The sequence below is a fragment of the Carex rostrata genome, chromosome 3, assembly GCF_964058835.1.
Source record: "Carex rostrata chromosome 3, lpCarRost1.2, whole genome shotgun sequence".
Classification (NCBI taxonomy): domain Eukaryota; kingdom Viridiplantae; phylum Streptophyta; class Magnoliopsida; order Poales; family Cyperaceae; genus Carex; species Carex rostrata.
In genome coordinates, this window is record NC_135920.1 from 2,337,344 (window position 1) to 2,365,152 (window position 27,809).

A 27,809-nucleotide genomic window follows, 5' to 3' on the forward strand; every position below is an offset into this window, starting at 1 on the left:
CATGAGGAATTCATATCACCTAAGGTAACAGGATAAATCTAGAGTATTTCTGTTTAGATCCATACCGTCCGATAAGAATTTGCACGAATATTATAGGGGCCCATGCATTCCACCTCAGGTAGGATTGCCTGGATTCTGATCGGATGGTCCAGATCTAAACAGAAATATTATATTGCCTCAGATGATATGGATTCCAGAAACAACACTATAAGGATTATTACCATACCTAAGACTTAAATCAAATAAGTCGCCTCACAATCAAATCAAAATTGTTACTCAGATAGATACCAAGACACCGGTACACAATAATTTGTCACACAAACATCCAACAATTTTAGGCTTCAGTTTTATTACATCCACAAGCATAGTGCTACTTGAAACTTAAACAGTGGTACCAGTACTGGTACCAGCTCAGCATCAGATTCTCTTGTATTAAGTAGGAGATGAGCATTGTACGAGAGGAGTGCATTAACTATCAAGTATCCATTTAAACTTGTATGTATGTCATCAAAGCGCGCGTTTTTCAAAATGATTGTCAATTTGACACGAATGATTATTCAAAATCACGTCACAGTTATTGTCAGAAAGAGAGAATTTTATAGTAAGTTGGTGAGTTTTTAATGTTTTATGAGTATACAAGTGTGCATTCTAAACTGAATAAATCTGCATTTATTTTAATATTTAATGACATCAAATTACAATAATTTTTGAGTTACAACAAGTTACAACAACTATTTTCTACATTTTCAAAGTCCAAATCGTCGATCCAAACCGTTAGATGTGATATCTACAATAGAATGTGCTTGGAGACCAAATTTTACATTTTTTGGAATTTTTTTACTATTTATTAAGTTGAGTACAAAAACTAGTCAATTTCAGACTATTGAATTTTGTACCCATCTTAATAAATAGTAAAAAAATTTCAAAAAATGTAAAATTTGGTCTCCAAGCACATTCTATTGTAGAGATCACATCTAACGGTTTGGATCGACGATTTGAACTTTGAAAATGTAAAAAATAATTGTTGTAACTCAAAAATTGTTGTAACTTGACCCTTCTCTCATAAGAGATGCATCTATCTAAAATTTCTCTAACTTAAATGTGCACTTCGAAGTTCGAACAAGACAACAAAATTCATAAAATAAACAACTTCGTTATTGTACTAGATTAATTCTGGTTCGTATTTTTCTGATCTCTTGCTCTAAAATTAAATAATTTCTAAAATTATAATTTATTTGGACTCATCCATCATGAAAGAAGATCGATCGTTTGATCGTGAATTCTGAATTTTAAAATATAAACACAAAAGAGAGATCGTGGCATTTAGTGGCACGAAAAACTGTTGGGAACAAATACCTCTATTTTCGAACAAATTTTCTAATGATCTACATTGAAAAATAATCATAAATTAAAGGTTTTTTTTTTAGTATAATACATATTCTAACAAAATTGAATATAATTCTTTTTTCTAAAATTGCAATAAACATTTAGAAGCATTCGATAATTACTAATATAATGCTTAAATTATTCAATGCATTTTGCAAATCTGTTATTAATAATGGTTTTCATCTCAAACATCTAGTAAATTAAATGTAGGAATAAACGAAGAATCTGTTCACCAAAGCAGAATAATTCAGATTTAATATGAGATTTATCTGCAATAGTTGTTGCAATCAGAAAGAATTGTGATATAAAACGAATGTATCTGCAAAAAACAGATATATACATCTAGTCCCTGTAATCTAACTATATGGATCTATCATCCGCATTTCTAATTACAATTTTACTATCATGTATAGGCAGCACAATGAACAAATTGACACAGACAAAGAATCAACATTTTAAACTTTTCATAATATGAAAAGTTGTGAAAAAAGATAATCTTGAACAGCAAACAATGAATGCTACACTCCCTAGCACTGAAAGATAATGACAATACTCCTGAACCCCCCCCCCCCCCCCCCCCCCCCCCCCCCCCCCCCTCTTCTCTCTCTCTCTTTCTCTCTCCTTCCAATACATGACCCCTTTTTCTTATATTCCAGATATTCCTCAAGACTTGTTTTGTTTCTTTTTTTCCCTTCAATCCATCTTTTTTTTCCCCCTTCAATCAGTCTTTTTACTCTTTTTTTTTTTTTTTTTTTTTTTTTTTATGCTGGCCTTCCTTTTTTTTTTCCCCCTTGTCACTTTTTTTTCTTTCTTTTTGTTCTTTTCTTTTTTGCTCTTTTTTATTTTGCCAATCAACCTTGCCAGCTAACACAAAAGCTAAATTACATAACATATCAGAAACACCCCTAAAATAACTATTGCAATGAACCTGAAGAACACCACTTTTAGAGTTGCTCAACAATATTTGTTAATTGACAGAGGGGGTTATCTGTATACAAAGTACCAGCTAAATTGCAAAGGACCTTACAATCTTTTCTAAAGAAATTACACTTTCAAAAAGAAAAAAAAGGAAGAGAACGTTTCTAAAAAAACAAAAAGGTCATAAGAGGTGGTAACTGGCCAATCTCACCTCCTCTCATGCCTTTATAATTTGGACTAACTCAGAAAATTAAATAATATCTTCTAAATGATAATCAAGTTCGATGCGCTGCCATTTCGGTTTTAGTAGCACCAAATTTAGTCTTGGACAGCACCTGAACAAAGAAATCATAAGATTATAGTGATATATTGTAAATGATATTATAGGAAACAGAACTTCAAATTGCTAATAATACAAGAAATAATATAGAATTAACTGTGGGGTATACTGTTTCATAATGGAACCACCAACAGGTGCAGGTACACATCGCTACATGAAATACTGTCCTTATAAATCAAAGTTGATTGCTTTGTTCAGGGCACTTAACATTAAACTCTGGCCACAAGTACCGAACAATTTAACAAAGATAAAGATCTGTCTCAGTAAAATACCAGCGAAGTGCCACCCCGACCAGGGGCGGAGCCAACATAATAAGGTACGGTGGGTCATAATTTTGTAATTATTTTGGAAACAATGTATATTTAACAGTTAGTTTTATGACAGGTATATGTATACAGTATATTTATTTTATTTTATTTTTTGTGTGTGTGTTGTTGGGGGGGGGCAAGCGCCCCACCTTGTGATAACATGCCTCCGCCCCTGAGACCATCTCTAACTAATAATGCTAAACAAAACAGCATAGCTATCATTCATAATTGTATGTTTTCAAAATAGAAACAAAAGACAACCAAGCTGTACTTTGAACCATTTTATGATTCTAAAATATATACAAGACTGTACCTGAGTTTGCTGCATCAGCATCATCCATTCTGTCATTTGTGCTAGTGTCACAAAGATCATCAGTATCATCATTTCTCTCCACAGGTTCCGTGGGACCACCAGCAGGCGACACAGATCTCTCCAGTTCAGTCTGGACAGGAGAAGTCGGACTAGATGAGACAGCTGTAACTGGGTTCAGGTTTTCATGAGGCACAGGACCAGTGCTGTTGCCATTCGTCCTGGTATTGTTACTGACAGCTGGGATCCACTTAAACATTAGATTGTGGCCTCTAAGTGATGTGCCAGAAAAATAAGCCTTCTCAGCTGCCTCATGTGTGGTATAGGTCACACGTGCCTCTGTTTCTTTCTCATTTTCTGTACCCTTTTTATCGACCTCTAAAGAAGTGACTTCACCAAAAGATGAAAAGTGTTCCTTCAATATTGATATCTGACAGAGTTTAAGAGGACAACAACAAAAAAAAATCAATCATACTGTTACAGGTAAAAAAGATTACAGTACCAGACCAACTGTAGCATGTTTCCCCTGTTTTCATATGGTCAATGATTGAACCGAGTTTTAGATTTGGCTTTTAGAAGACATACTTGCCTTGCCTTCAGCTGAATTTAGTACTTGGAGTTAAGAAGTATAATACATGAATAAGAATGTTATGAAACAAAGCTTACGCTTTATTTAGAGTTTTCTCAACTAACCCCATATCATGAACTTACGAAATAAGCTGTAGTTTATCCCAATTTTGCTTCAAATTCAAAATTACAGTTACCATATTCAAACAATTTACCCTCAATATCCACATAAATTATCACTTATGCAATAAGAGGCAAAAGGACAGAAAAACCAATAGATAGGACACCAAATGCTAAGAAGCAGTGCTGATGAGACTGAAATGGTAATAAATCAAGCACAGTAATTCTCCTCATCAGATCTGGATTTCGGAATAGACCATGCTTAAAACCTAATTGAGGTTGGGGGAAGGACTTACATCAGATATGTCATCGGGCAAAGGAGGGAGGATACGGAACTGCACTGGACGGTTGTCTATCTTGAATCTATTCACTCTAAAATTAGGAGGACCAACAAACGGATCTTTCAAGATTCTCGTTGCAGTATGCATGGCTTCATGCCGCATCATGTTCCCATTTTTCGGAGTAATTGCGGCAGGTTTTGGCAACTCACCAACTGTGTCAGTTCTGTTCATTGTTGGGCTGTTCTCACCTCTTTTCCCACCACTTGCCTATTAATTTTCCAGTCACAGACAATTTAGTATTTAAATGGTTACAGTTTGTAAACAACAGTACTATATGTTACAAATCATGCACTTCTCTTTTCAAATATTGTACATTTGAGGGTTTCAAGGAAATTGTAGCTGATTATTAATGCATTGAGCTCATAGAAGTTGGTATCGACCTAACAAAATGCATGTTTGCTGCTGGTTAGAATTAGCACCTGTCAGTAGATAAATCAACAAGGTCCCCAGCAAAAGCCTACATATTCCATTCCATATGGCTGATAAAAATTAAAAATATATGTAAGATTTTAGTACCTGTTTTTCAAGCATTTGGAGCTGTCGCCTGAAATCATCCCGTTTACGAGCCAAAATCTCCTGTTTCTTACGAAGCTCCTCCAGCAGCTCCTGCTTCTTTTGCACTGCAGGTTCCAATTCCACCTCAGGCTTCTGTGCCCCCACTTTTGGTCCATTTACTGGTGTTACTTTTGGGTTCTTACCCACTGCCTCAGCTGAAGAAGACCCAATTTGCCCTTTTTCACCTAAATCCGTTAAATTTAGTAAATTACCCCCCTTGCGCTTATCGGACATTGGAGCCTGAGTCATATGAGGTAATGGCTTTGGATGATACCCCATTGGGCCTGCCTCATCAGAGAACCTGTCACGGTTGGCCCACAAAACCTTTATAAAACGGTTGCCCATGACTGCATCAGGCGCAATAAGTGCTGCTTCAGCTTCCTCCCTCTTTGAAAATTGGACAAACGCCTTCTCGCTGTTTGATGGAATGTATATGTCAATCACACGGCCAAATTTCTTGAAGTGAGAGAACAGCGCCTCGTGCTGGTTATCCTTCTGAGGAACCCCACAGATGTAAAGGGTACGTGAAGCTCTATGACGGCCTGCACCAGTATTGCCCACACCTGTTGAATCCTCATGCATGTGGTCAGGCTTAGTTTTGTTTTGACCATGATTCTTATGGGTCTTTCCAATACGGCCCCACACCGACGGGCCTGGGTCAGGGTGATAAGAGAGGTCATTGGTACTTGCACCAGCAGTGGTACCTGCACTGGTATGATTTGGAGAAGCCATGGGCTGGCCATTTGCCCATAGAGGTTGATCTGGGTCGTACACATCAGCATCTTGAGCAGTGATGACAGATGCGAGCGCACCGTTTGGCCTCAAAGGATCTTTCAGAGTAACTGGTTTAGGTACCGGATCAGGCTGGACTCCCAGGAGTTTCAGTTGGGAAAGACTCTGAAAAAAATAATAGGAAGATAAAAGGTCAGTTTCTTTCATGTCTAAACCTAAATAGTACAACTTAGTTTCAGCCAGTGCTTGCCAAATATAGGGCTTTACTGTGACAACTAGGATTGCCTCGATTGCAACTGATTAAACAAGCCTTAGTGTAAGTTTGAATTGTACTATTTTTCTTAAAAAATAATTACAACACAGTATTACAAATGACTTCACACAAATCAGCCTCAGTATAGCCTCTTTGTGCACCCAAGCATGAAAAATGCCAATAAAGAACACAAATACAGGAGCCAAAAGTAGGTCAAACTAAGTGCTTCTGGTGCCCATACTAGGTGCATCTAAGTTATATGCCTTTTCTCTATAACAAATTTTATGGAACATAAATGAAATTTCGAAATCAAACCTGAACATCTTCCACCACAATACGATTGACACCATGTTCCATGGGGCACATATCTCCTCTAAGGCAATATCCCAACTCCTCAAAATCTGGGCACCGCTGACGAGGAAGGCCCAATTCCATCATTGCAGGCCCCACTATCCCAGGTCCCATTGGACGTGGATGGTGCATTGCCTCCATCATCCCATTTCCAATACCAGGTACAAAACCATACCCTCCCCATGATCCATTCACACCCCGTGACGATGCCATCATTGCCAGGTCATGCATCTCGAGAGGTGGCGGGGCCCACTTTAGTGGGTGGCTGTGGTTATTGTTATTATTATTTCTACCTCTTCCTCGGCCGTGAAATGGATTATTTGACCGAAAACGCCTCTTGTCAAACTTGGAAGAGTGCTCAAAGGGCCTGACCCTTTTCTTGGTTGGCTGTACAGTGGAGGGTTCTTCAGCAGGGGCACTGCTCTCATTTGACACAGGGAGCCGGGAAGACTCACGTCTCCGGTGCTTATGGTTGCGATCATCATCATCTTCATCAGTAACCTCATTCTCCTCAGAATCCATTGCAGAGTCATCAGAGATGTTGTTGGCAGAGATATACTCCTCCTTTGAGGGCGGCAAAGGTTGGTTTATCATTTTAATAATCTTATATAGTTTTCGGGTTTTTTCGTAGGATGGGCGTTCAGTGAGGTCAGTCACGAAGGAACTGACGGCTTCTGAGAGATAAGCTACTGCCTACAAAAATAAATATTGTGGTCAGTTACGATGTTAAGATGTGACTAAAAGGAAAGCCCTAAATGAGAAAGAAATTGTGTGAATAAAAACCACATAACGAAATATTAATTAAAATGATTTTTGAATAAATGGTATGCTATTAAAAATTCTTTCCCGCTGCCACAATGGCTGCAATTATTTTTCTCACTTTTTTTGGGATTGATTGATTCACAATTGGGACTAAAACATCATGACATGGTGAAATTGTATCCTAAAAATGGTACATCTCATCTACTACATTCTCGTGCAATTTTCAATTTTGTCGTGTAGTGATAAATAAAAAATTATAAATGTTGTATCCTTGTTGTGTCAAAAAAGCCTCTTAAAAGAGCCGTTAGCTCTTTAAAAACAAGTAGGAGAAATCTGCTGCAGAGGTACGAGAGGTGTTTCTCTATACAGATATCCCATTAATTTGATACTCAAAATACTATGGAGATATTTTAACTAACGACAGAACTAATAGAAATATAGTTATATCTTATTTGCTACCTTCTTCCTTCCAATTTTAACCCCAGACCAAACTCAATAGCAATTGTTTTGGGATTGCAAATTATCTTATCGCCATTAGACCACCAAACAATATAAAAGAAAAAGGCTTAATGGTAAACACAGATACTTAACCATAATCTTTTACTAATTGACCTTACTAACTCTACTTTCTTGATGAAGAAAAGACGTAGATTCAGAATTAGCCCTAATTTCTCAATCTTAAGGTTAACAGCAATCCAATACCTATTTCTATCCGTAATGTTTGCAAAAACAAAGATAGGAGAGATGTCTCGAACTTCAAGAAAGTCAATCTAATCTATGCATGTTAACTTATGACCGTAAATTTTAAAACATATTAACAAAATCGATTTTCCAAATTACAGACGATATCTACTCGACTGGATATCGGATTCTTTTCAATTCCTACAATCAATACAACATCGCACGACGTAAGATCGCTTCCTATGCAAAGCGCCTCAGAAATATCGCCAAAAGTTCTCGAAGTATCAACAAAACTATAGAAAGATAATCGCATGCAAATAGAAGATATCAACTAAAAGAAACGAGAAGAAATCGATTAAAGCAAACCTGACAAATTATCAAATTTCCCTATCGAATGGTCTCGGAGAGAGCTCTGCACAAAGCCCTAGCTCAATTTTGCCTCTTTCTCTTCTCTATTTTTCTCCCCGTTCATCCAACCAAACAAACGATCTATTCTTGCGATACCCAAATTGTCCACAGTCGGTGAAGGAAGCATGGAAGAAAACTTGGGCTCTTGGGCTTATTTGGGCTTAACTAGTTCTAGACCGGGCTCATTCATTATTCCTGCTTTGAAACGTTGTGGGCGTGAGTTGTACTAAGAAAATGGGAAATAAATCTGCTGCGATTCTTTGGAATGACCCTGCTTTTCCAAATCAAACCATCTATTTGTTTTGAGATTCGTGCTTCAAATCAACTGATTTTGAGATCCGTGTATTTCAAAAAATGGATGGTTTGATTTAGAAAAGCAGGGTCCCTGCCCAAAGAATCGCAGCAGATTTATTTCCAGGAAAATGGCTTATACGAGTACGACCGAATCTGATGTGTGTATTTTCGGGAAAGAATATTAACAAAGAGTGAGGCAAGGGTACTACCGTACTATACATATTGATTATTGCATATTGTATACAGTTTGGCTATTATAACATAATGTCATTTCAACCTATATAATACAAACTCTAAAATCTATCAAATTGACTTCAAATGGTGAATCCAAACTGTTTAAACCGATCTATTTCATTAGTTGTGCGTTTACATGCAAAATTTATAACTTTTCGAATTTATTTAGTATTAAGTTAAGCGGTCAAATGTGTGAGTTTTTAAGTTAATTTTAATACATTCATTTTTCAATATTTTACCGCTTGATTTGATACTAAAATAACTCGAAAATATAAAAAAAAAATATTCATGGCCCTCCGAGACCACGGCAGTTCCAGTCTCTTTTTAATTTAATCTTTTAAAATCATTTTCACTCATAATTCTACTTTTAATCTTTTTAATTTTTTTTCTACTCTTATTTTCTTATTAAGTATGTAGATATTGTGAATCATTAATAATTGTAATTAAAAAATAAAATTGTAAATTGAATATCAGCACTCTAATCAAATAATTTATCTTTTTTATATATTTTATACATCGTTTTGATTTTTTTTTTATATGTAGAAATTTGAATTTATATAAACACATACTCATTGATGTCTCTTCAGCACTCTTTATTTCACGGAATCTACGCTTCCTCCTCTTTTTTCATTTTTTTTCAAAAGCTTTCCTAAACTCTCTTATTTAATTGTCAAATACTTCATTTTTCTGATTGGTCCTGATTTCTTTCCATTTTTTAAATGACATTTAAAGAATTTTTGGATTGATTGATCATGTCTTGTTTTTTTTAAAAATAATTTAAAAAATATTATTTGTCATTTAATGATCTCATTTAATTAAACATAATTTCTATTATCTATATTACGTACATAAATACATATAATCCTTCTAAGTTCTAACAATAACAAGAGTAATAATATGACAACAAATGTGTCACACTATGACAACAACAAAAAAATAAAACTTATATTGATAAATTATTTTTTCTATCTCGTTACTCCTCGAAGCAACATAAAAAAAAAAATCATAAGCATGCTATTAAAGAATGAAATTTACATTTGCATTCAGTCGATGTTATTTCTCATTAAACTTTATTATACTAATTCAGTTTTTATTTATAATTTAAATTTAGAATCAATCTATTTTAATATTATTCATGGGGTGAGAAAGAAGCAGGTGTTCGATGTTTGATCGGACCGTCTGATCTGTATCAAGATTCATATATACTTAGTATGTACATATAATTTAATTTGATAACCGATCGATGTCGTCTGATCCGTATAATATGCGTACTTGATTTGTGCGAATCTTAATACGTTCAGATCTAACATCGGAAATAGGCCACGAGAGTCGAGTCATATTATACGATGTAAATAAATAAGACAAAATGTAAGATAAAAATAAAAGAAAAAATTAGACCTGCTGTAGGGGTGTCAATGCCATCTTTTATCTGTTTATCCGATCCGTACCGTATCTGATATGATAGGTACGTGTAGTGTGGAAAAAATGGCACGGCGGAGCCGGCTCCGTCACGGAATGGTACTACGGCACGGCAAGTGTTACTGTTCCGTGCCGTGACTCATGTGTCGCGTGCCGTGACCACCTCTTGACATTTTGGTCATGGCACGGCACGTGAAAGATCCGATCACAGTATGGCACGGCACGTAATTAGGACCGTTAGGTCTTAATCAAACGATGAATCTTGAAGAAACTAACTTAAATTATGAAAAAATAGTTAAACGTGAGAAACGTGACTAGTCACGTTTGGACATGGCACGCGAGTCACTGCGTGACTCGTGTGCCGTGATCACCCCTTGACATTTTGGTCACGGCACGGCACATTTTTTCCACACTAGGTACGCGTAATTTTTCTTTTCATAAACTTATCGAATATGGTACGGGTAAAGATTTTTTCTGTTATCTAAACGGATAAGGGTACGAATAAACCTATTCTGTACCTGTTATCTGATTGGATAATTATAAAAAAGAATTATATATATTATATTTTTTTTGAAAGAAGTGGAAACATCACCGATTTCCATTAAAATGAAAACTCCATACAGTATTTATTGGTACTAACAAGCTAGTACCAGATACAAAGCGAATTATATGTATTATATATATTAATAAGTATTTAAAGAATATTATAATTAGTTTATTTGCACTTGACATGATGAGATTTTTTTTAATGAAGTACTATACGTGTGTGAAATGAATATATATGTTCTAATGTATTATTTAATAGATAATAAAAATAATTATTATATTAGTATTATCTGTTATTTACCGCTACCGTTTTGCTATTCAGCAATTACTAGTATCATACCCGTGCGTTGCAACGGAAACATATTATAAGATAAAAAAAATTCTCCAACAAAATGATATATTTTCATAAATAAAAAAAAAGACCAATGATTAATAATCAATTATCAAAACACTTTGTCTTGTCATATTACTATGACTCTTGTTATTATTACAAGGGTTATCCTCCTCTTTTTTGGATTTATACATTTTTGTACTTAAAATCAAATAATAAAATCATGTTTACATAAATAAGATTATTAAATTACAAATAATATTTAAAAAATAATATAAAAAAGAAAGAAATGAAGACATAACCAATCAAATATCAATCAATTCAAATATAAAATTATTTTACTTCATGATTTATAAATTCCAAGTCATTCTTTATTATATTTTCTAGTAAATAAATACGATTTTTCTATTCATGTTCTGTGGGATCAAATAAAACTATGTGCTAGAAATTTCCATCAATAAAAGCAATAGGAATAAATTAAAATAATAAACCATTATAGCATAATGCACCGAAATAAAAGAAGGAAAGACATCACGGAAAAGTGTATCATATATCCAAGCCATTTAGATTCGACAAAATAAAATGATCATTCATTGTGATACTTAAATATAGAAATAAGGAAACTAATAAATTAATTTTGTCTTCAATTTTTTTCTCCATTCAATTTTAATTGTAACATATCGTGTGACAGTATGTGTGGCGAATATGCTTCTAACTAAATTTAGACTTTTATACGTAAAAAAGATGCATTTAATCAAAGGCAGACAAATTATTTGATTGGAGGGTTAATATTTAATATGAAATCTCATCTTTCAATCATAGCCGTTGGCGGATCAAGTCATCTACGTGCATAATATAAGAATGAAGATAACGGATAAGGATAGAGTACGGATGAGTGTAGGATACAAATAAAGACAATTTGTAACGGATGTGGATATAAAAATACTTTCATCCGATGTTTACCGTACCCGTTGTCACCCCTAACTTGTTGTCCGTCGGGGTAGATATATTTATTTTATTGATATTTATTAGTACGAAGGACAGAACTGCAGCTTGATTTTAACAAATAACTGAAAATATTTCTGTAGAGGACTATAAAACTTATATATTCCTTTAATGCACTAAAAACTAAATATAAAGTAAATAACTTAAAAGTATGAATAAAGAAGGAACCAAAATAAAGACAACAAAGTACCAACAAAAATCGAAATAATTCATTTATTTCCCTCTTTGTTAATCAAGCTAGACATTGTGTGTAGGTACAATGCCTTTCAGAAAAGAATGAAAAGAGTCTATCAGAAAAATACATAAATACAACGGTTTTGTAATATGAAATGCACAGAAACTTCTAATTACATAAAACAAGAACTAGCAGTCTATGCTATAAACATTTTTTTTAAGAATTGATATTTAGTTGACTTTCTAACCTTCCAATATATTTCAAGACATTAAATATTTTCAATTGTTGGATGCGTCATTAATTATGGTAGAATTAATCGTAAAGTTAGAAAATTATCCTTCACTAATAAATACTTTTGAACGTGTGGAATTATAACTAATGCGCATACAAAATTTGTAAAATTAATTAGTTCTCTAAATTATTTTCTTCGGTGAAGATTATTAAAGAAATTGTAACTATGTTGTTTTTAGCTATGTTTTTTATATGATTTTTTCCAGGAAGAATTAGCCAGCATAAAAAAAAATTGGCTCATCAAACGTTTTTATTATTTTAAAATATTTTTATTCTTTATAATCTCAATCATATATAACATTGTTAAAAGACACTTTTATAGGTCTTTATTGGAAATTGACACCAATTTTTTTTTTTTTTTATTCATGATAGAAGAAGGAAACCGAGAGAAGTTTTTCATAATCTATCATGCAACTTTAATTTACTTGAATTCATTTTTTAAGTATTTCTTAAATTATGTGAATGACAATAGGTATAACGTTTTATATTGCCTAACTTTAGTAATTATTTTTAAATTATGTGAATGACACTACAAGTTTTCTTTTATCCCAAATAAGAGACCCTCACCCTCTAATCTCTATAAGCAATATAATTTATAAAATACTATTAAATTATATAACTCAGCCACGTCTATCCAGAAATAGTGTCACGCACTTCAACAAATATAAGGTCTCTTCAAATCGCCAGAGTTTATACGGACTGATTATTATTTTCAACATGAAGAAGATTCTGATGCCATGAATTTAATTTTTTTTTTTAATGCTACTAAAAAACAATCATGTGAATAACTCAATGCATAACAAAACCTAAAAGAACGAACAATAACCATTTTTGTAGAACCAAAAAATAAAGCGAGTAATATCAACTGCCGTTTGAAAACTACCACAAGAATAGCTAAAACTACCACACACTATTCTGGCTTATAACAGCTGTCACAGAAAAATAAAAAAGGAACAGAAAGAAATAAGCTAGTGCTTCCAAGGTTGTTAGACTAAGGAAGCTCTCTGACAGCCTGCACCAGTATTCCCCGTACTCGTCGAATCCTCCTGCTCCTGCATGTCGTCTGGCCTAGTACTGGGTTCCCTTTCACCGCAACTCTTGTAAGCGTTTCCAATACGACCCCGCACAGACGTGCCTGGGTCAGGGTGATAAGAGCGGTTATTGGCACTTGCACCAGTGCTGGTACACGCACTAGTACGGTTTGGAGAAGCCATGGGCAGGCCGTTTGACCACAGAGCTTGATCTGGGTCAGTCATATCAGCATCAGGAGCCACCAACTGGCTGTTTGCCCATAAAGGTTGATCCGGGTTGTACGCATCAGCACCTGGAGCATTGATAGCAGATGCGAGCACACCGCTCAACCTCAAAGGGTCTGAAAGAGTAACTGATTTAGGTATCGGATCAGGCTGCATTCCCATTAGATTCCGCTCCAGAAAGGTCTGAAAAAAATAATAGGAAGATCAAAGGTCAGTTTCAGTCATGTCTAAACATAAATAGCACAACTCAGTTTCCATTGACAATAATAGGGCTTTTAATGTGACAGCTAGGATTACCCTAATTGCAACTGATTAAACAAGTCTTATCGTAAGTTTAAATTGTACTCCATTTTTCATAATAAAAAAATATAAATATAACATAGTATTATAAAATGACTTTTAACACAAATCGATCTCACTATAGCCTCTTTGTGCATTCAAATCATGAAAATTGCCAATAAAGAACACAAATACAGGAGCCAATAAAAAAGAAGGTGAAATTAAGTGCTTATGGTGCCCGCACGAGGTTCATGATAATGCAATTGGGGCCATGATCCATGGGGCACATATCCCCTCTAGCACAGTAACCCAACTCCTCGTAATCTGGGCAACGCTGACAAGGAATGCCCGTTTTCTTCATCGAAGCCCCCACTGTCCCTCGGCTGTGACATGCATTTTTTGACCGACAACGCCTCTTGTCGACAGAGTGATCAAGGTGCCTGACCCGTTTCTTGGTTGGTTGTACAGTCGAGGGTTCTTCTGCCGGGCTTCTGTTCTCATCTGGTATGGGAACCTTGGACAACTGGCATCTCTGGTGCTTGAGGCTGCGATCGACATCATTCCCGTCAGCAATTTCATTATCCTCAGAGTCCATCGCAGAGTCGTCAGAGATGCCATTGGCAGAGACATGCTGTTCCCTTGAGGGCGGCACCGGTTTGTTTATGGTATTTATAATCTTTTGTATTTTCCTGGTTTTCCAATCAGACGGGCATTCAGTGAGGTCAGTCACGAACGAACTCACTGCCACCAAGAGGTCTGCAACAGCCTACAAAAGCAAATATTGTTTTCTTAAGATGTGACTAGAAGGAAAGCCCTAAATAAGAAAGAAATTTGCGAGAATAAATTCACATAAACAAAATACAAATTCAAATGATATGTTATCAAAAAAATCTTTACAGCTGCCACAAATACTTGCAATCAATTTTTCCATCTTTTTTTTTTTTTTGCTTGATGCTCAACTGGGACTAAAACATCATGACATGGTGAAATTGTACCCTAAAGCGGTACATCTTATTCCCGTGTGCTTTTCAATGCCGTGTCAAAAAAGCCACTAAAACAGCCGTTAACTCTTTAAAAACAAACATGATAATTGTATTTCAGATGTACTTCTCTATGTAGATATCCAATAATTTGGTACTCAACATACTAAGGAAATATTATAACTAGTGACAGAACTAATAGATATATATATATATAACAGATTTGCTACCTCTTGGGTCCCATTATTGACACCAGACCGAACCTGTTGACTTGTCGCCCTTTTTCTTCCCATGGTTCAGAGTTTGTTTGGGGATTACGAATTTTCTGTATCGTCATTAGACCCCCGAGAAATGCAAAAGGGAAAAGGCTTAATGGTAACACAGATACTTAACCACAATCTTTTACTAATCTACATTACTAACTCTACTTTCTTGATACAAAAAAACGTAGATTTAAAATTAGCCCTAATTTCTCAATCTAACCAATATCTATGCATGTTAACTTGTGAATTATAATTTAAAACGAATTAACAAAATCGATTATCCAATTACAGACGATAATCTACGCATGGCGGATATCGGATTCTTTTATACTCCTATAATAAATACAACGTCACGCAAGATCGCTTCCGACGCAAAGCGCCTCAGACATATCGCAAAATCAATAATTTTACACAGCCAAATAGAAGATAATCGCATGCAAAACAATAAAGCAGATAATTGCATGCAAACAGAAGATATCAACTAAAAGAAACGAGAAGAAATCGATTAAACCAAACCTGACAAATTATCAAATTTCCCTATCGAATGGTCTCGGAGAGAGCTCTGCCCTACCTCAATTCTTGAGCTCTCTATTTTTCTCCCCGTTCTTCCAACAAAACGAAACAAAGGATCGACCAATTCTTGATTGCTTGTGATACCCAAATTGGAGTGTGTATGCTCTGAGATATCTCATATTTTGCGTGACCGACGTGTCCGGTGCCTATTCGGCGTTAGCGTGGGGGCTAGTATTATTAGAGCTTTCAGATTCTTACAGATCGTATTTCAACGGTTGAGATTTCCAAGAAAGTCGTGCAAAATATGAGATATCTCAGCAGAAACGAATTCTCCAAATTGTCCTCAGTGAAGGAATCGTCGAAGAGAACTTGGGCTTATTTGGGCTCATGCTTTGAGTGAGTTGTACTATGAAAATGGCTATCCGATCGAATCTGATGTGTGTATTTTTGGGAAAGAATATTACCAAGTAAAGACTAGTGGTGCAAACGGATCGGATACGGATTTGATAGTGCTAAAATCATATCCGTGTCCTTTTTTTTTTTTGGATACGGGATACGGATCGGATATTAATCGGATACGGATACAGATACGGATTGGATATTAAAATATATACGAATACGGATCGGATATTAAACGGATACGGATCGAATATTTTTCAGATACGAAAACGAATACGGATATAATTCGGATTCTTAATTTATTTTATCACCTTTTCTTATATGTAACTGAATTTTCTTTTGTAAATCTCAATTCTTATATTATGCACGTAGTTGTCCTGATCCTCCAACGGCTAAGATTGAAGGATAAATTTTCGAATTGAATATCAACCCTCCAATAAAATAACCTGTCTTCTTTTGATTATAAACATCTATTTTATGTGTAGAAATTTAAATTTAGTTAAAAACATGCTCGCCACACAGACTGCTACATGGTTTATCACATTAAAATTGAATAAATCCTTAGCAATTCGTTTTCTTATTTCTCCTTAGAGCTATATTTTATTCTTCCAATTAAATTATTTCCTTATTTCTCTACTTCCTCCGTTTCATTTCCCTGCCATCTATAAAAACTAATTAATCTGAGCATGCCTTGTTTTGCTAACTCTCAATGAAGGTTTACAATTGTCAATTGTCATTAATATGTGTAGACTAACTTATATATAAAGTTTTTTAAATGCCGAAAATTTAACTCATATAATGAACAAAGATGGAAAAATACAATCCAATGTCTTTTATAAATTTTTTAATAATACGATAATTTATCTAGAGAATAATCATTATAATGAATATAAAAAAATTAATAATAAGAACATCACAAGATATTCTTTATGTGAAGTTATCCAGATGAGAGTTTCGATATAACAAATTTAATGTGCAATTTGGGTTAAAAAATTTCAAATATAAACAAAAAGTAAATTTTCCTACAAAATGTCGTAGCATTATAGAGAATTTTTTTATTTTTATAAATTATTATTAAATAATATAAGAATATAGATTCAGTACATGAATTTTTTTATGGCTTAGCAGGCGCTGAGTGGGTAACTCGGATTTAAATTTTGGAATTAAGTTAGTAGTTTGGGTCCAAAGTTTAAATCGGAACCACTAATTCGGCTTCAAAGTTTGAATATGAACTACTAACTTGGTTCAAAAGTTTTAAATTCAAACCACTAACTTAGAGCCTTCTAGACCTTTGAAAATCTAACGTACTCCATCAATTTTTCTATATTATTTAATGATAATTTTTAAAATTCAAAATTCTCTGATAAAATTTTTGTTCTATAAAATGTTCAAAGTTTACTTTTTTATTTATATTTGAAAATTTATAACTCAAATTGCACATAAAATTTGTTGTATTGGAACTCTCTTCTATATGACTTTTTTTTTTTGATAAAAAAAAATATCTTCTGGTAATTTGTTATAAATTTATTTTACTTGTGTCATAATATAATAATGGAGATTTCATAAAGACAAACTGGATTTTTTTTTCTATTTTTGTTGACCACGTGAGTCGATTTTTCTATGCTTAGAAACATTAATGACATACCAAGTATTTAATTATTGTGAAAACCACCATTGAGATGTCGAAAATGTAGCAGACCAGGATTTGTTAGTTTTCATAGATGATGTCACACCCCAAATCCACCGGGGGTCTGACAGCCTGCCGCGTGTATCTATCAGGTGTCACATATACACGCAAGGAAGTGGATCTTTTATATGCATTACCAATATCCTCATTCGCTGCGTCCGTGTAATGAACCTGAAAATAATCGGGAGGGTGGGGGTGAGAATAAATTCTCAGTGCGAATTTGCCACATTTGAATTATTGGACTTGCAATCAAACTCTATATTCAATAATGAAACTCAAACAACAACTATGCAAACAGTTATATAAGAAAACATAAATAACAGAATGCCACTACTCGACAACAGTTAATCAACCTGAAACACAGTTTACGGAATTTCCAAGATGAATCTCAAACACAACATATATTTTGGCTTAACTCGATTCCTAACTCAGTTCAGTAGGGCTTGTAGCAATTACAGATGTTCTTTCGAGCTGAACCTTTATCAAACCCACATCTGTAGGGTTACTGACACCTACAGATGGCCAACCGCTGGACCCTTTATCTGACACCCATCTGCAACCGCTTGGCTTAACAGTTTATTAAGGTCTGGTTCAAATCATGTAAAGAAAATCCACTTTAGAATCGTTTCCAATATTCGTCATATTCAATCGACCGTTCAAATGCATTAACAGGTAGGAAAATGCTACCGAGCCATAGACGTTACACAAGTCAACCACGATTTCCAATCACACATCTCATAACATAATCACCCTCCCTCGTCCCAACCGGTACTGGAAATATCGAGGGCCGTTCACCTAAGGCCATTTAGGATCCTGGGAATCCAAGTCAGCATACAGCCCGACTTGGCAAATTAATTGGATCCAAGTGCTTAACTTCGTAAATCCATTCACACACATATCAATTCCACTCGTGGTGACTTTAAATCAAAATCAGATCACAATAGATCGACATAACCTATAACCATACCAGTATGCAAATCATTCAATTCAGATCAATTCGAGTTTAATTTGATTGGGCTATGCAAATGCTCTACGCAATTCAGTGATGCAATCAATGATATTCAACATGACAAACGAATACACAGTTTAATTCCTGAAAATAAAGTATCAAACAAGTCCAAGAATCCCGCACCTGATTATGACGAGCGTACCGCTTAATTTAAGGATCATACGTCTCGAATCACCTCGCGATATCTTGCTCGACCGAGGCTACACCTATATTATACGTATACTTAATTTAAATCATTGTTCGACAATTTATCTGCGTACTTGAGTGATATTATTTTCTTTATACTTTCCTTATCATAATCTTATTTAAAAGCTAAATCAAATTTCAGTTTCTTTTACATTCTAGCATTGGACCCAAGTATGCACAAATATATATATATATATATATATATATACACCATGTCGTTAATCAAACCAATTCAAAGGCAAAGTTATTTAAACTATTTCATTTTAATTCAAGTATAGCCCAACAATAAAGTCACGGCCATCATTCCATATAAATTCACATCTTTTTCATATTGGTCCTCAATCAATATAAATTTCCCACAATGGCGTCTGCTTTGCAATTATACCGCTTTACTCTAAACATTTGCAATTCGATCCTAGTAATTTTTAAAATCATCACATCTACTTACTTTAATTAAAGGACCAAATTTTAGCAAAGGTTTAAGCCTCTAATTAACAATTCACAATTTACTCCAATTCCATTATTTTAATTCTCAAAGCCGAAATCCAATTCTATTTACACATACACATCATGTCATATTCATTTCAATATTTTAGCCCCTTTAATTCATACAAATCACTATGGTCATACATTTTACAATTCCGACCCTTAATAAAAATCATTTGCAACATAGCCCCTTATACTTAATTTATTCGAGCAATTCGATCGAGTCGGGAAAATCAACAACCCGTACTCGAAACTTAACAAATTCACATCCTACGACATTAATCAATTCATCAAAACACAAATCAAGAATTTTAGAAATTAACCGAAAGAGAGGATGTCAAAGGAAGCGATCGGTTCCGAGGGTTTCGCCTCGCCTCGCGGCCATCTCACTCGAGCACAAGCAAGCACCATAGCAGCACCAAGGGAGCACCGGGACAGCACCAATCAACACCAGCACGGCTCAGCACCATAACCCTAGTTTCTAGGGTTTCTCGAAAGCTCGCAAAAATCAACGACAATTGCGAAGAATCCAAGAGATTAGTGCCCCGGGTTAGATAGAGAGAGGAGAGGATGGGGTGGCGGCCGGCGGGGTGGCCGTGGCAGCAACGCAAGGGGAGAGGGGCGGAGCCCCTGTTTTTTTGGGCGTAGAATTTCTGGCGGGTCAGGCGGGTCGGACCAAGAAGAGGAGGAGAGGGAAATGGGGCTGTGGCGCGGCGCGGCTCGCCGGCGACGGAGGGGGCGGAGCCCCTCTCTTTTCTTTCTTTTCTTTGGCGTAGAAGAGAGGGAAAGGGATGGTTTGGGGATGGGTCACGGACAGAGACAGAGGAGGAGAGGAAAGAAATAGAGAGATTTTATAAATTTGACTGCTTTAAGATCCGTGCTGCACATATCTAAATGGTTTGAGATTTTCCAAAAAGTCACGCAAATATGAGATAAGTCAGATGGTGTGAATTCCATGGACCCGAAAACTTAATTAAATGTGATTAAGTCATCATTTTCAATTATATTCAAAAATCAAAGGAATGAATAAATTTCAGGATTCGTGCAAGATTAGATCAAAGGGTTATAAATTTCAGAAGTTATATGACTTGAGCGTTTGATCTAAGAATTACGTTTCTTTTAATTGGTTTTAATTCCGTTTCTTTCATAAATTCAAATCGAAGTTTCGTAAAATTTTGCAATTAATTTCGTATGAATATTTTGTACTTTTATTTCTCTATTCTAATATTCAAATCATTTGGTATTAATTGTACATCTCTATTAATATATATATTTATTTAATTAAACTTCTATAATTCATTAATAAACAAGATTTATAAATTTCATAATTTATGTGTACAAATAATTCGTATTGTTAAATTTTAAATCTAGATTTCAACTAGGTCATTTATTTACACGAATCAATTTATTTCATTTCTAAATCTCTAAATTTTATTATACATAATTTCATACATTATTTATATTTCGAAATTTTAGTTTCGTTTTAGTCGGTCAGAAAATTTCTGAACGATCGTTAAGTTAATTAAAACTTTTATTTAAGCCAATTGATCGATTTAACAATTTAATCATGTTTTAAAATTTCGGAATGTAACATTTCTTCCCCCCTTAAAATAGATTTCGTCCTCGAAATTAAAAATCAAAATAGAAAAGAGTATCTTTCTTACTCTAAAATAGTTAGACCAAAAATTATGATGCATAGTTTAACCAATTTAATTAATCGTATAAATTCACCACGCTTCCGCTGCGCTACTCTGATTGTAATACTTTGTATGAAAATTTCATCAAGAACTGTCAAAATAATTACTAATGATTGCCATTCGACAAGAATTATGATTTCATTCAAAAATTATTTAGCTGGTACCACAACATTAAGATTATTCTAAAATAATTATTCGTTAATTTACTATTACAAGTTTATCACAATTATAAAACAATATAATATATTGCGTACACCCGATAACAAATTCATATCACTCTCATAAATGTTGGCGCCACTTTACTTAAAAATTACAGAAGTATTATATATTTTAGTTTACTTGTGTCGCTAAACATTTATACGTAACCATATTAGAAAACTATATATTTTTCTTACAATGTTTACCATATATGTTCTTACCAAATATCACTAAATAATCTAGCTAGATATTCTTAATAGATGTTTACTTAAAAATGGTTCACAGTCACAACGTCTTGGTACTATAACTATCATGGAAATTTATATGTTAGAGTTTGGATTATATTTTCAAAGTGTCACCATTATATCTTAAACTCTTCTTTTATATATGTACATGAGTGTATTAAAAATATAATACCCTATTAGACTTCCATTAAGATATGTCGTTAATAACAAGGGAATTTTGTAAACGATAATAATGACTCGATCGAATCTCAGTGATCTTTATACTGGTCTTTACATAAGTAATTATAAACCATAAGTATATATTAGTGTACATATGCAATACTCTTAACCAATAAGGCACATATATGCAACGACTCCATAATCAAGAAAGCCCTAAAATAAATCATATTTAACTAACAAAACTATTGATGCATATGCAATAATCTTATAAAGATTACCTACTAATTATTTCCAATGAATTAAAATAAATTTTCTAATAATACTTAAATCTATAAAGTTTGAAGTGAATCAATTCAATTCATTTTTACTGTCCAAAACAATACATGTTATGTCCTCGAGTGAATTCCTTTTACTATTAGTTTTGTAACAATTAACATTGTGCTAATGCCATAACAATATCAAAACTATCAATATTATTTTCTCTATGATTATTAATATTTATTGGAAAGAAATTATCATTGCTTTTAATATAATATGTCCAGTACATATAAACCTATCTCTTATAATTAAAACTTTTCAGTTTGATTGTCCTGACAAGATCTACTCACAGCACTCTACAGAAATATACTTCATCGGATTTCAAGTTTCACTGTTTGATCAAACCATATTTCAAATCACATCTGGAGAACAAGAATAAACCAAATGTTAACTAATCTTAGTATCAATGAAAGGTGCAACAATTCTGAACATATTTCACAATCACGAAAGGAAACTAATGGATTCAAGGAATCAAAATTTTGAGTCACATAATTAAATTATTTTCGATTCATGCTTAATCATTAAAGATTCAATTTCAATATATTTATATATTTTCTTGTATTTATACTTTGACAACCTCTTCTTTTATATACATATTCACCAGAACGTTACTATTTACATTTAGATCAACTATTATATTACAATCTAGTCTATAATATATTTTCATATAAACGTACCTATATCATTGATTAGTAAAACTTTCATTTAGCATCCTCTACTTGTACATTATTCCAGATAAACTTAAATCAAGTTTCATAAATAAAAAAAAATTCTCTTTAAGCATCATACGACCAATATCATAATTATCAAGGTTAATCGAAGAGAAAAGAATATGCCTTGCATTATTTAAGACCAACAATCAAAACTAATGACTAGTCAGTTTTGACCCCCAATCTTCATGTTTCTTGAAAATAAACAGTTTACTTATAACAATTTATTACCATATAGCAGCGGTATATATTTCATTTTGAAATTCTACATATATAGTTTAATAATAAGGTCAATACTTATATTCTGTACTTAATCGACATATAAACATAATTGTTTAATTAACATATCATGTCATACTTTAGTCTTTTTCTTTTACCAATAAACCCTTAAAAATCATATTCAACTAATAAAACTCTTGATGCATATATGCATAGAATTTTATAAACCACTCATTATATATATATATATATATTTGTTTCCAACTAGAAGTACTTTGCTCCATTCACTTTAGAATTTTCACATTTATTTCACAAATTCAATAACAATCGTATCATATATGTAACCGTTTACGTTTACCATATGTACTCCTCTTTACAATGTTTACGATCAATAGATCCTTCCCATATTCTGTTTAATTTTCATATCAACTCAGTTTCTATATCATTTTATTTTTCATATCAGAGATAACACCAATAAACTAAAAAGGGAATTCGTAATAATACTAATAACTCAATACGATCTCACTGACGTTCACTCGACAGCAAATGAGTTATTGGCACTGCATATTCATGCTCTGATACCATCTTAACTGTCACACCCCAAATCCACCGGGGGTCTGACAGCCTGCCGCGTGTATCTATCAGGTGTCACATATACACGCAAGGCAGTGGATCTTTTATATGCATTACCAATATCCTCATTCGCTGCGTCCGTGTAATGAACCTGAAAATAATCGGGAGGGTGGGGGTGAGAATAAATTCTCAGTGCGAATTTGCCACATTTGAATTATTGGACTTGCAATCAAACTCTATATTCAATAATGAAACCCAAACAACAACAATGCAAACAGTTATATAAGAAAACATAAATAACAAAATGTCACTACTCGACAACAGTTAATCAACCTGAAACACAGTTTACGGAATTTCCAAGATGAATCTCAAACACAACATATATTTTGGCTTAACTCGATTCCTAACTCAGTTCAGTAGGGCTTGTAGCAATTACAGATGTTCTTTCGAGCTGAACCTTTATCAAACCCACATCTGTAGGGTTACTGACACCTACAGATGGCCAACCGCTGGACCCTTTATCTGACACCCATCTGCAACTGCTTGGCTTAACAGTTTATTAAGGTCTGGTTCAAATTATGTAAAGAAAATCCACTTTAGAATCGTTTCCAATATTCGTCATATTCAATCGACCGTTCAAATGCATTAACACGTAGGAAAATGCTACCGAGCCATAGACGTTACACAAGTCAACCACGATTTCCAATCACACATCTCATAACATAATCACCCTCCCTCGTCCCAACCGGTACTGGGAATATCGAGGGCCGTTCACCTAAGGCCATTTAGGATCCTGGGAATCCAAGTCAGCATACAGCCCGACTTGGCAAATTAATTGGATCCAAGTGCTTAACTTCGTAAATCCATTCACACACATATCAATTCCACTCGTGGTGACTTTAAATCAAAATCAGATCACAATAGATCGACATAACCTATAACCATACCAGTATGCAAATCATTCAATTCAGATCAATTCGAGTTTAATTTGATTGGGCTATGCAAATGCCCTACGAAAACTTAATTAAATGTGATTAAGTCATCATTTTCAATTATATTCAAAAATCAAAGGAATGAATAAATTTCAGGATTCGTGCAAGATTAGATCAAAGGGTTATAAATTTCAGAAGTTATATGACTTGAGCGTTTGATCTAAGAATTACGTTTCTTTTAATTGGTTTTAATTCCGTTTCTTTCATAAATTCAAATCGAAGTTTCGTAAAATTTTGCAATTAATTTCGTATGAATATTTTGTACTTTTATTTTTCTATTCTAATATTCAAATCATTTGGTATTAATTGTACATCTCTATTAATATATATATTTATTTAATTAAACTTCTATAATTCATTAATAAACAAGATTTATAAATTTCATAATTTATGTGTACAAATAATTCGTATTGTTAAATTTTAAATCTAGATTTCAACTAGGTCATTTATTTACACGAATCAATTTATTTCATTTCTAAATCTCTAAATTTTATTATACATAATTTCATACATTATTTATATTTCGAAATTTTAGTTTCGTTTTAGTCGGTCAGAAAATTTCCGAACGATCGTTAAGTTAATTAAAACTTTTATTTAAGCCAATTGATCGATTTAACAATTTAATCATGTTTTAAAATTTCGGAATGTAACAGATGACAGGAAAATTCTACCCACTTGTGGGCGGATGATTTGATTCCTTCATTTATCCTCTTTCTCTATAGTTTCGACAATGAAAATGAAAACAATCATATTATTTTTATTTTGTTTAGGGTTATTGTATTTTTATAAATAGATGAATATCAGATCTTGTGCTGACAAAAGCAATAAATCTTTCTGATATGAAGAGAAAATGAATCCTATCTAAAACTTTCATGTACATAAATGATATGTAGAGAAATTTCTATTATTAAAATAATTTTCATGAATAATATATATGTAGAGAAAATCCTTATTTCAATCATTTAATTATATATTTTTCAAATTTCTTTCTTTACATATCATCTCCTCTAAATTGTTTAATGATGTGTCTCTTTAAATCGAAATGATATTTCAAAAAAAAAATCATCATACATTTTGTCTCTTTTTTTCTTTATTTTTATTTATTATTTGAATTTTTATATTTTTTCAATTTGTCTTTTATTTTCATTTTTTTTAATTTTGTGTGAATGTCAAATAAAAAAGTATATTCATATTTTATTTAATCTTATAATATTTCTCCGTTGCAATGCACGGGCACGATACTAGTATGTTTTAATGGCGGCTATATTTTTTTCCTGAAGATGTTGCATTGGGAATTGAAAATTATTTTATTAAAGAATGTCACATTTGAAGTTTCAAACAAAGAGTCAAAAATCATATAGCAAAAGCCAATAGTTATTACGGGGAATTTTAAGAATTGTTAGTTCAGTGAGGTCAAAATCAAAGTACTGGCATATTCTCATTATTATCTTTTATAGTGGCACATTCTATTTTTAATCTTGAACATAGGATCTCTCTTATTTTTCTTATTAAGTATGTAGATATTATGATTAAAAAAATAAATTTTAAATTAAACATCCCTACAATTAAATAATCTATCTTTTTTATTTTATTTTATGCATCATTTGATGATTTTTATGTATATAAATTTGAATTTATATAGACACGTACTCGCTGGACATACCCGTCGACGTCTCTTCAACACTCTTTATTTCACATAATCTACATTTCCTCCTCTTTTCTCATTCTTTTTTTTGAAAGCTTTCCTAAACTCTATTATTTTGTTGTCCAATACTTGATTTTCTGATTGAAACTGATTTCTTTCTATTTTATTTTAAAAAAAAAATTGAATTTGTTGATAATTGAGTGATCATCTCTTTGTTTCTTTTCTTTTTTTTTAATCATTTAAGAAATGTTATTTGTCATTTAATGATCTCATTTAATTAAACATGATTTATATTCTCTATATTACGTACATAAACGCATATATTCCTTCTAACAATAACAAGAGTCATAATATAACAACAAAATGTGTCACACTAAGTCCCTGTTCGGCGGCATGCTAAGGAATAGGAATGGGAACCAAAAGTTTTGAACTAATTTTTACTGTTCACCGTGGGGGAAAAAAACTTTGGTCTGAGTGAATTTTTTTTTTTCCATGTGAATAATAATCTGCCGAACAGAGCCTAAGACAACAACAACAAAAGTACAACTTATATGAGTGATTTTTTTCTCTCTCGTTACTCTTTAAAAAAACATAAAGAAGAATCATATATATATATATATCAATAAAGCATGAGCTTTACATTTGCATTAAGTCCACATTATTTCTCAATAAACTTTATTATACTAATTAAGTTTTTGTACTATGAAATGCACAGAAACTTCTAATTACATAAAACAAGAACTAGCTGTCTATGCTATAAACATTTTTTTTAAGAATTGATATTTAGTTGACTTTCTAACCATCCAATATATTTCAAGACATTAAATATTTTCAATTGTTGGATGCGTCATTAATTATGGTAAAATTAATCGTAAAGATAGAAAATTATCCTTCACTAATAAATACTTTTGAATGTGTGGAATTACAACTAATGCACATACAAAATTTGTAAAATTAATTAGTTCTCTAAATTATTTTCTTCGGTGAAGATTATTAAAGAAATTGTAACTATGTTGTTTTTAGATATGTTTTTTGTATGATTTTTTCCAGGAAGAATTAGCCTGCATAAAAAAATTGGCTCATCAAACGTTTTTATTATTTTAAAATATTTTTATTCTTTATAATCTCAATCATATATAACATTGTTAAAAGACACTTTTATAGGTCTTTATTGGAAATTGACACCAATTTTTTTTTTTTATTCATGATAGAAGAAGGAAACCGAGAGAAGTTTTTCATAATCTATCATGCAACTTTAATTTACTTGAATTCATTTTTTAAGTATTTCTTAAATTATGTGAATGACAATAAGTATAACGTTTTATATTGCCTAACTTTAGTATTTATTTTTAAATTATGTGAATGACACTACAAGTTTTCTTTTATCCTGAGTACATGGTTGAGGTTAAAACCAGCACATATAAAGCACTGATAACGAGTAACTGATGACAAATGACTGAATAACACTAATAAATTTTGACCAACTCTATTTGTAATGTTTATCCCAAATAAGAGACCCTCACCCTCTATAAGCAATATAATTTATAAAATATAATTAAATTATATAACTCAGCCACGTCTATCCAGAAATAGTGTCACGCACTTCAACAAATATAAGGTCTCTTCAAATCGCCAGAGTTTATACGGACTGATTATTATTTTCAACAT

The 27,809-nt window shown here is 32.9% G+C and overlaps 2 protein-coding genes across 5 annotated transcripts; both read right to left on the reverse strand.

Annotated features, from left to right (window-relative positions):
- Window positions 1-2,328: 2,328 nt before the first annotated feature.
- Window positions 2,329-8,141, reverse strand: LOC144552197 (zinc finger CCCH domain-containing protein 27-like). 3 transcript variants are annotated; one of them, XM_078300340.1, is made up of 7 exons: window positions 7,991-8,139; window positions 6,475-6,874; window positions 6,146-6,279; window positions 4,807-5,742; window positions 4,246-4,497; window positions 3,266-3,692; window positions 2,329-2,639 (listed from the first exon to the last, which is right to left on the reverse strand). In XM_078300340.1, the coding sequence occupies exons 2-7, from the start codon at window positions 6,773-6,775 to the stop codon at window positions 2,623-2,625; spliced, it is 2,067 nt and encodes a 688-aa protein (XP_078156466.1). In that variant the 5' UTR covers window positions 6,776-6,874; window positions 7,991-8,139; the 3' UTR covers window positions 2,329-2,622. The 3 variants fall into 3 exon arrangements, with proteins under 3 accessions (XP_078156466.1, XP_078156464.1, XP_078156465.1); XM_078300338.1 differs by having other exon boundaries at window positions 6,146-6,874; window positions 7,991-8,141; XM_078300339.1 differs by having other exon boundaries at window positions 6,146-6,870; window positions 7,991-8,123.
- Window positions 8,142-13,108: 4,967 nt separating this feature from the next.
- Window positions 13,109-20,208, reverse strand: LOC144552204 (uncharacterized). 2 transcript variants are annotated; one of them, XM_078300350.1, is made up of 5 exons: window positions 19,709-20,208; window positions 18,837-18,919; window positions 17,663-17,875; window positions 14,107-14,628; window positions 13,109-13,766 (listed from the first exon to the last, which is right to left on the reverse strand). In XM_078300350.1, the coding sequence occupies exons 3-5, from the start codon at window positions 17,690-17,692 to the stop codon at window positions 13,314-13,316; spliced, it is 1,005 nt and encodes a 334-aa protein (XP_078156476.1). In that variant the 5' UTR covers window positions 17,693-17,875; window positions 18,837-18,919; window positions 19,709-20,208; the 3' UTR covers window positions 13,109-13,313. The 2 variants fall into 2 exon arrangements, with proteins under 2 accessions (XP_078156476.1, XP_078156477.1); XM_078300351.1 differs by lacking the exon at window positions 18,837-18,919.
- Between the last annotated feature and the right edge of the window lie 7,601 nt (window positions 20,209-27,809).

Excerpts from the sequence above, each read along its gene's own strand:
- LOC144552197 (XM_078300338.1), bottom strand. The coding sequence starts at position 6,775 with ATGATAAACCAACCTTTGCCGCCCTCAAAGGAGGAGTATATCTCTGCC. Across the intron at positions 5,743-6,145 it reads TTGTGGTGGAAGATGTTCAG|AGTCTTTCCCAACTGAAACT; the intron begins GTTTGATTTCGA and ends TATTTTTTTCAG. Across the intron at positions 3,693-4,245 it reads TGCCCGATGACATATCTGAT|ATATCAATATTGAAGGAACA; the intron begins GTAAGTCCTTCC and ends AAACTCTGTCAG.
- LOC144552204 (XM_078300351.1), bottom strand. The coding sequence starts at position 17,692 with ATGGTGGTTTTCACAATAATTAAATACTTG. Across the intron at positions 14,629-17,662 it reads TCACAATAATTAAATACTTG|GCTGTTGCAGACCTCTTGGT; the intron begins GTATGTCATTAA and ends TTGCTTTTGTAG. Across the intron at positions 13,767-14,106 it reads ATTGCATTATCATGAACCTC|ACCTTTCTGGAGCGGAATCT; the intron begins GTGCGGGCACCA and ends TATTTTTTTCAG.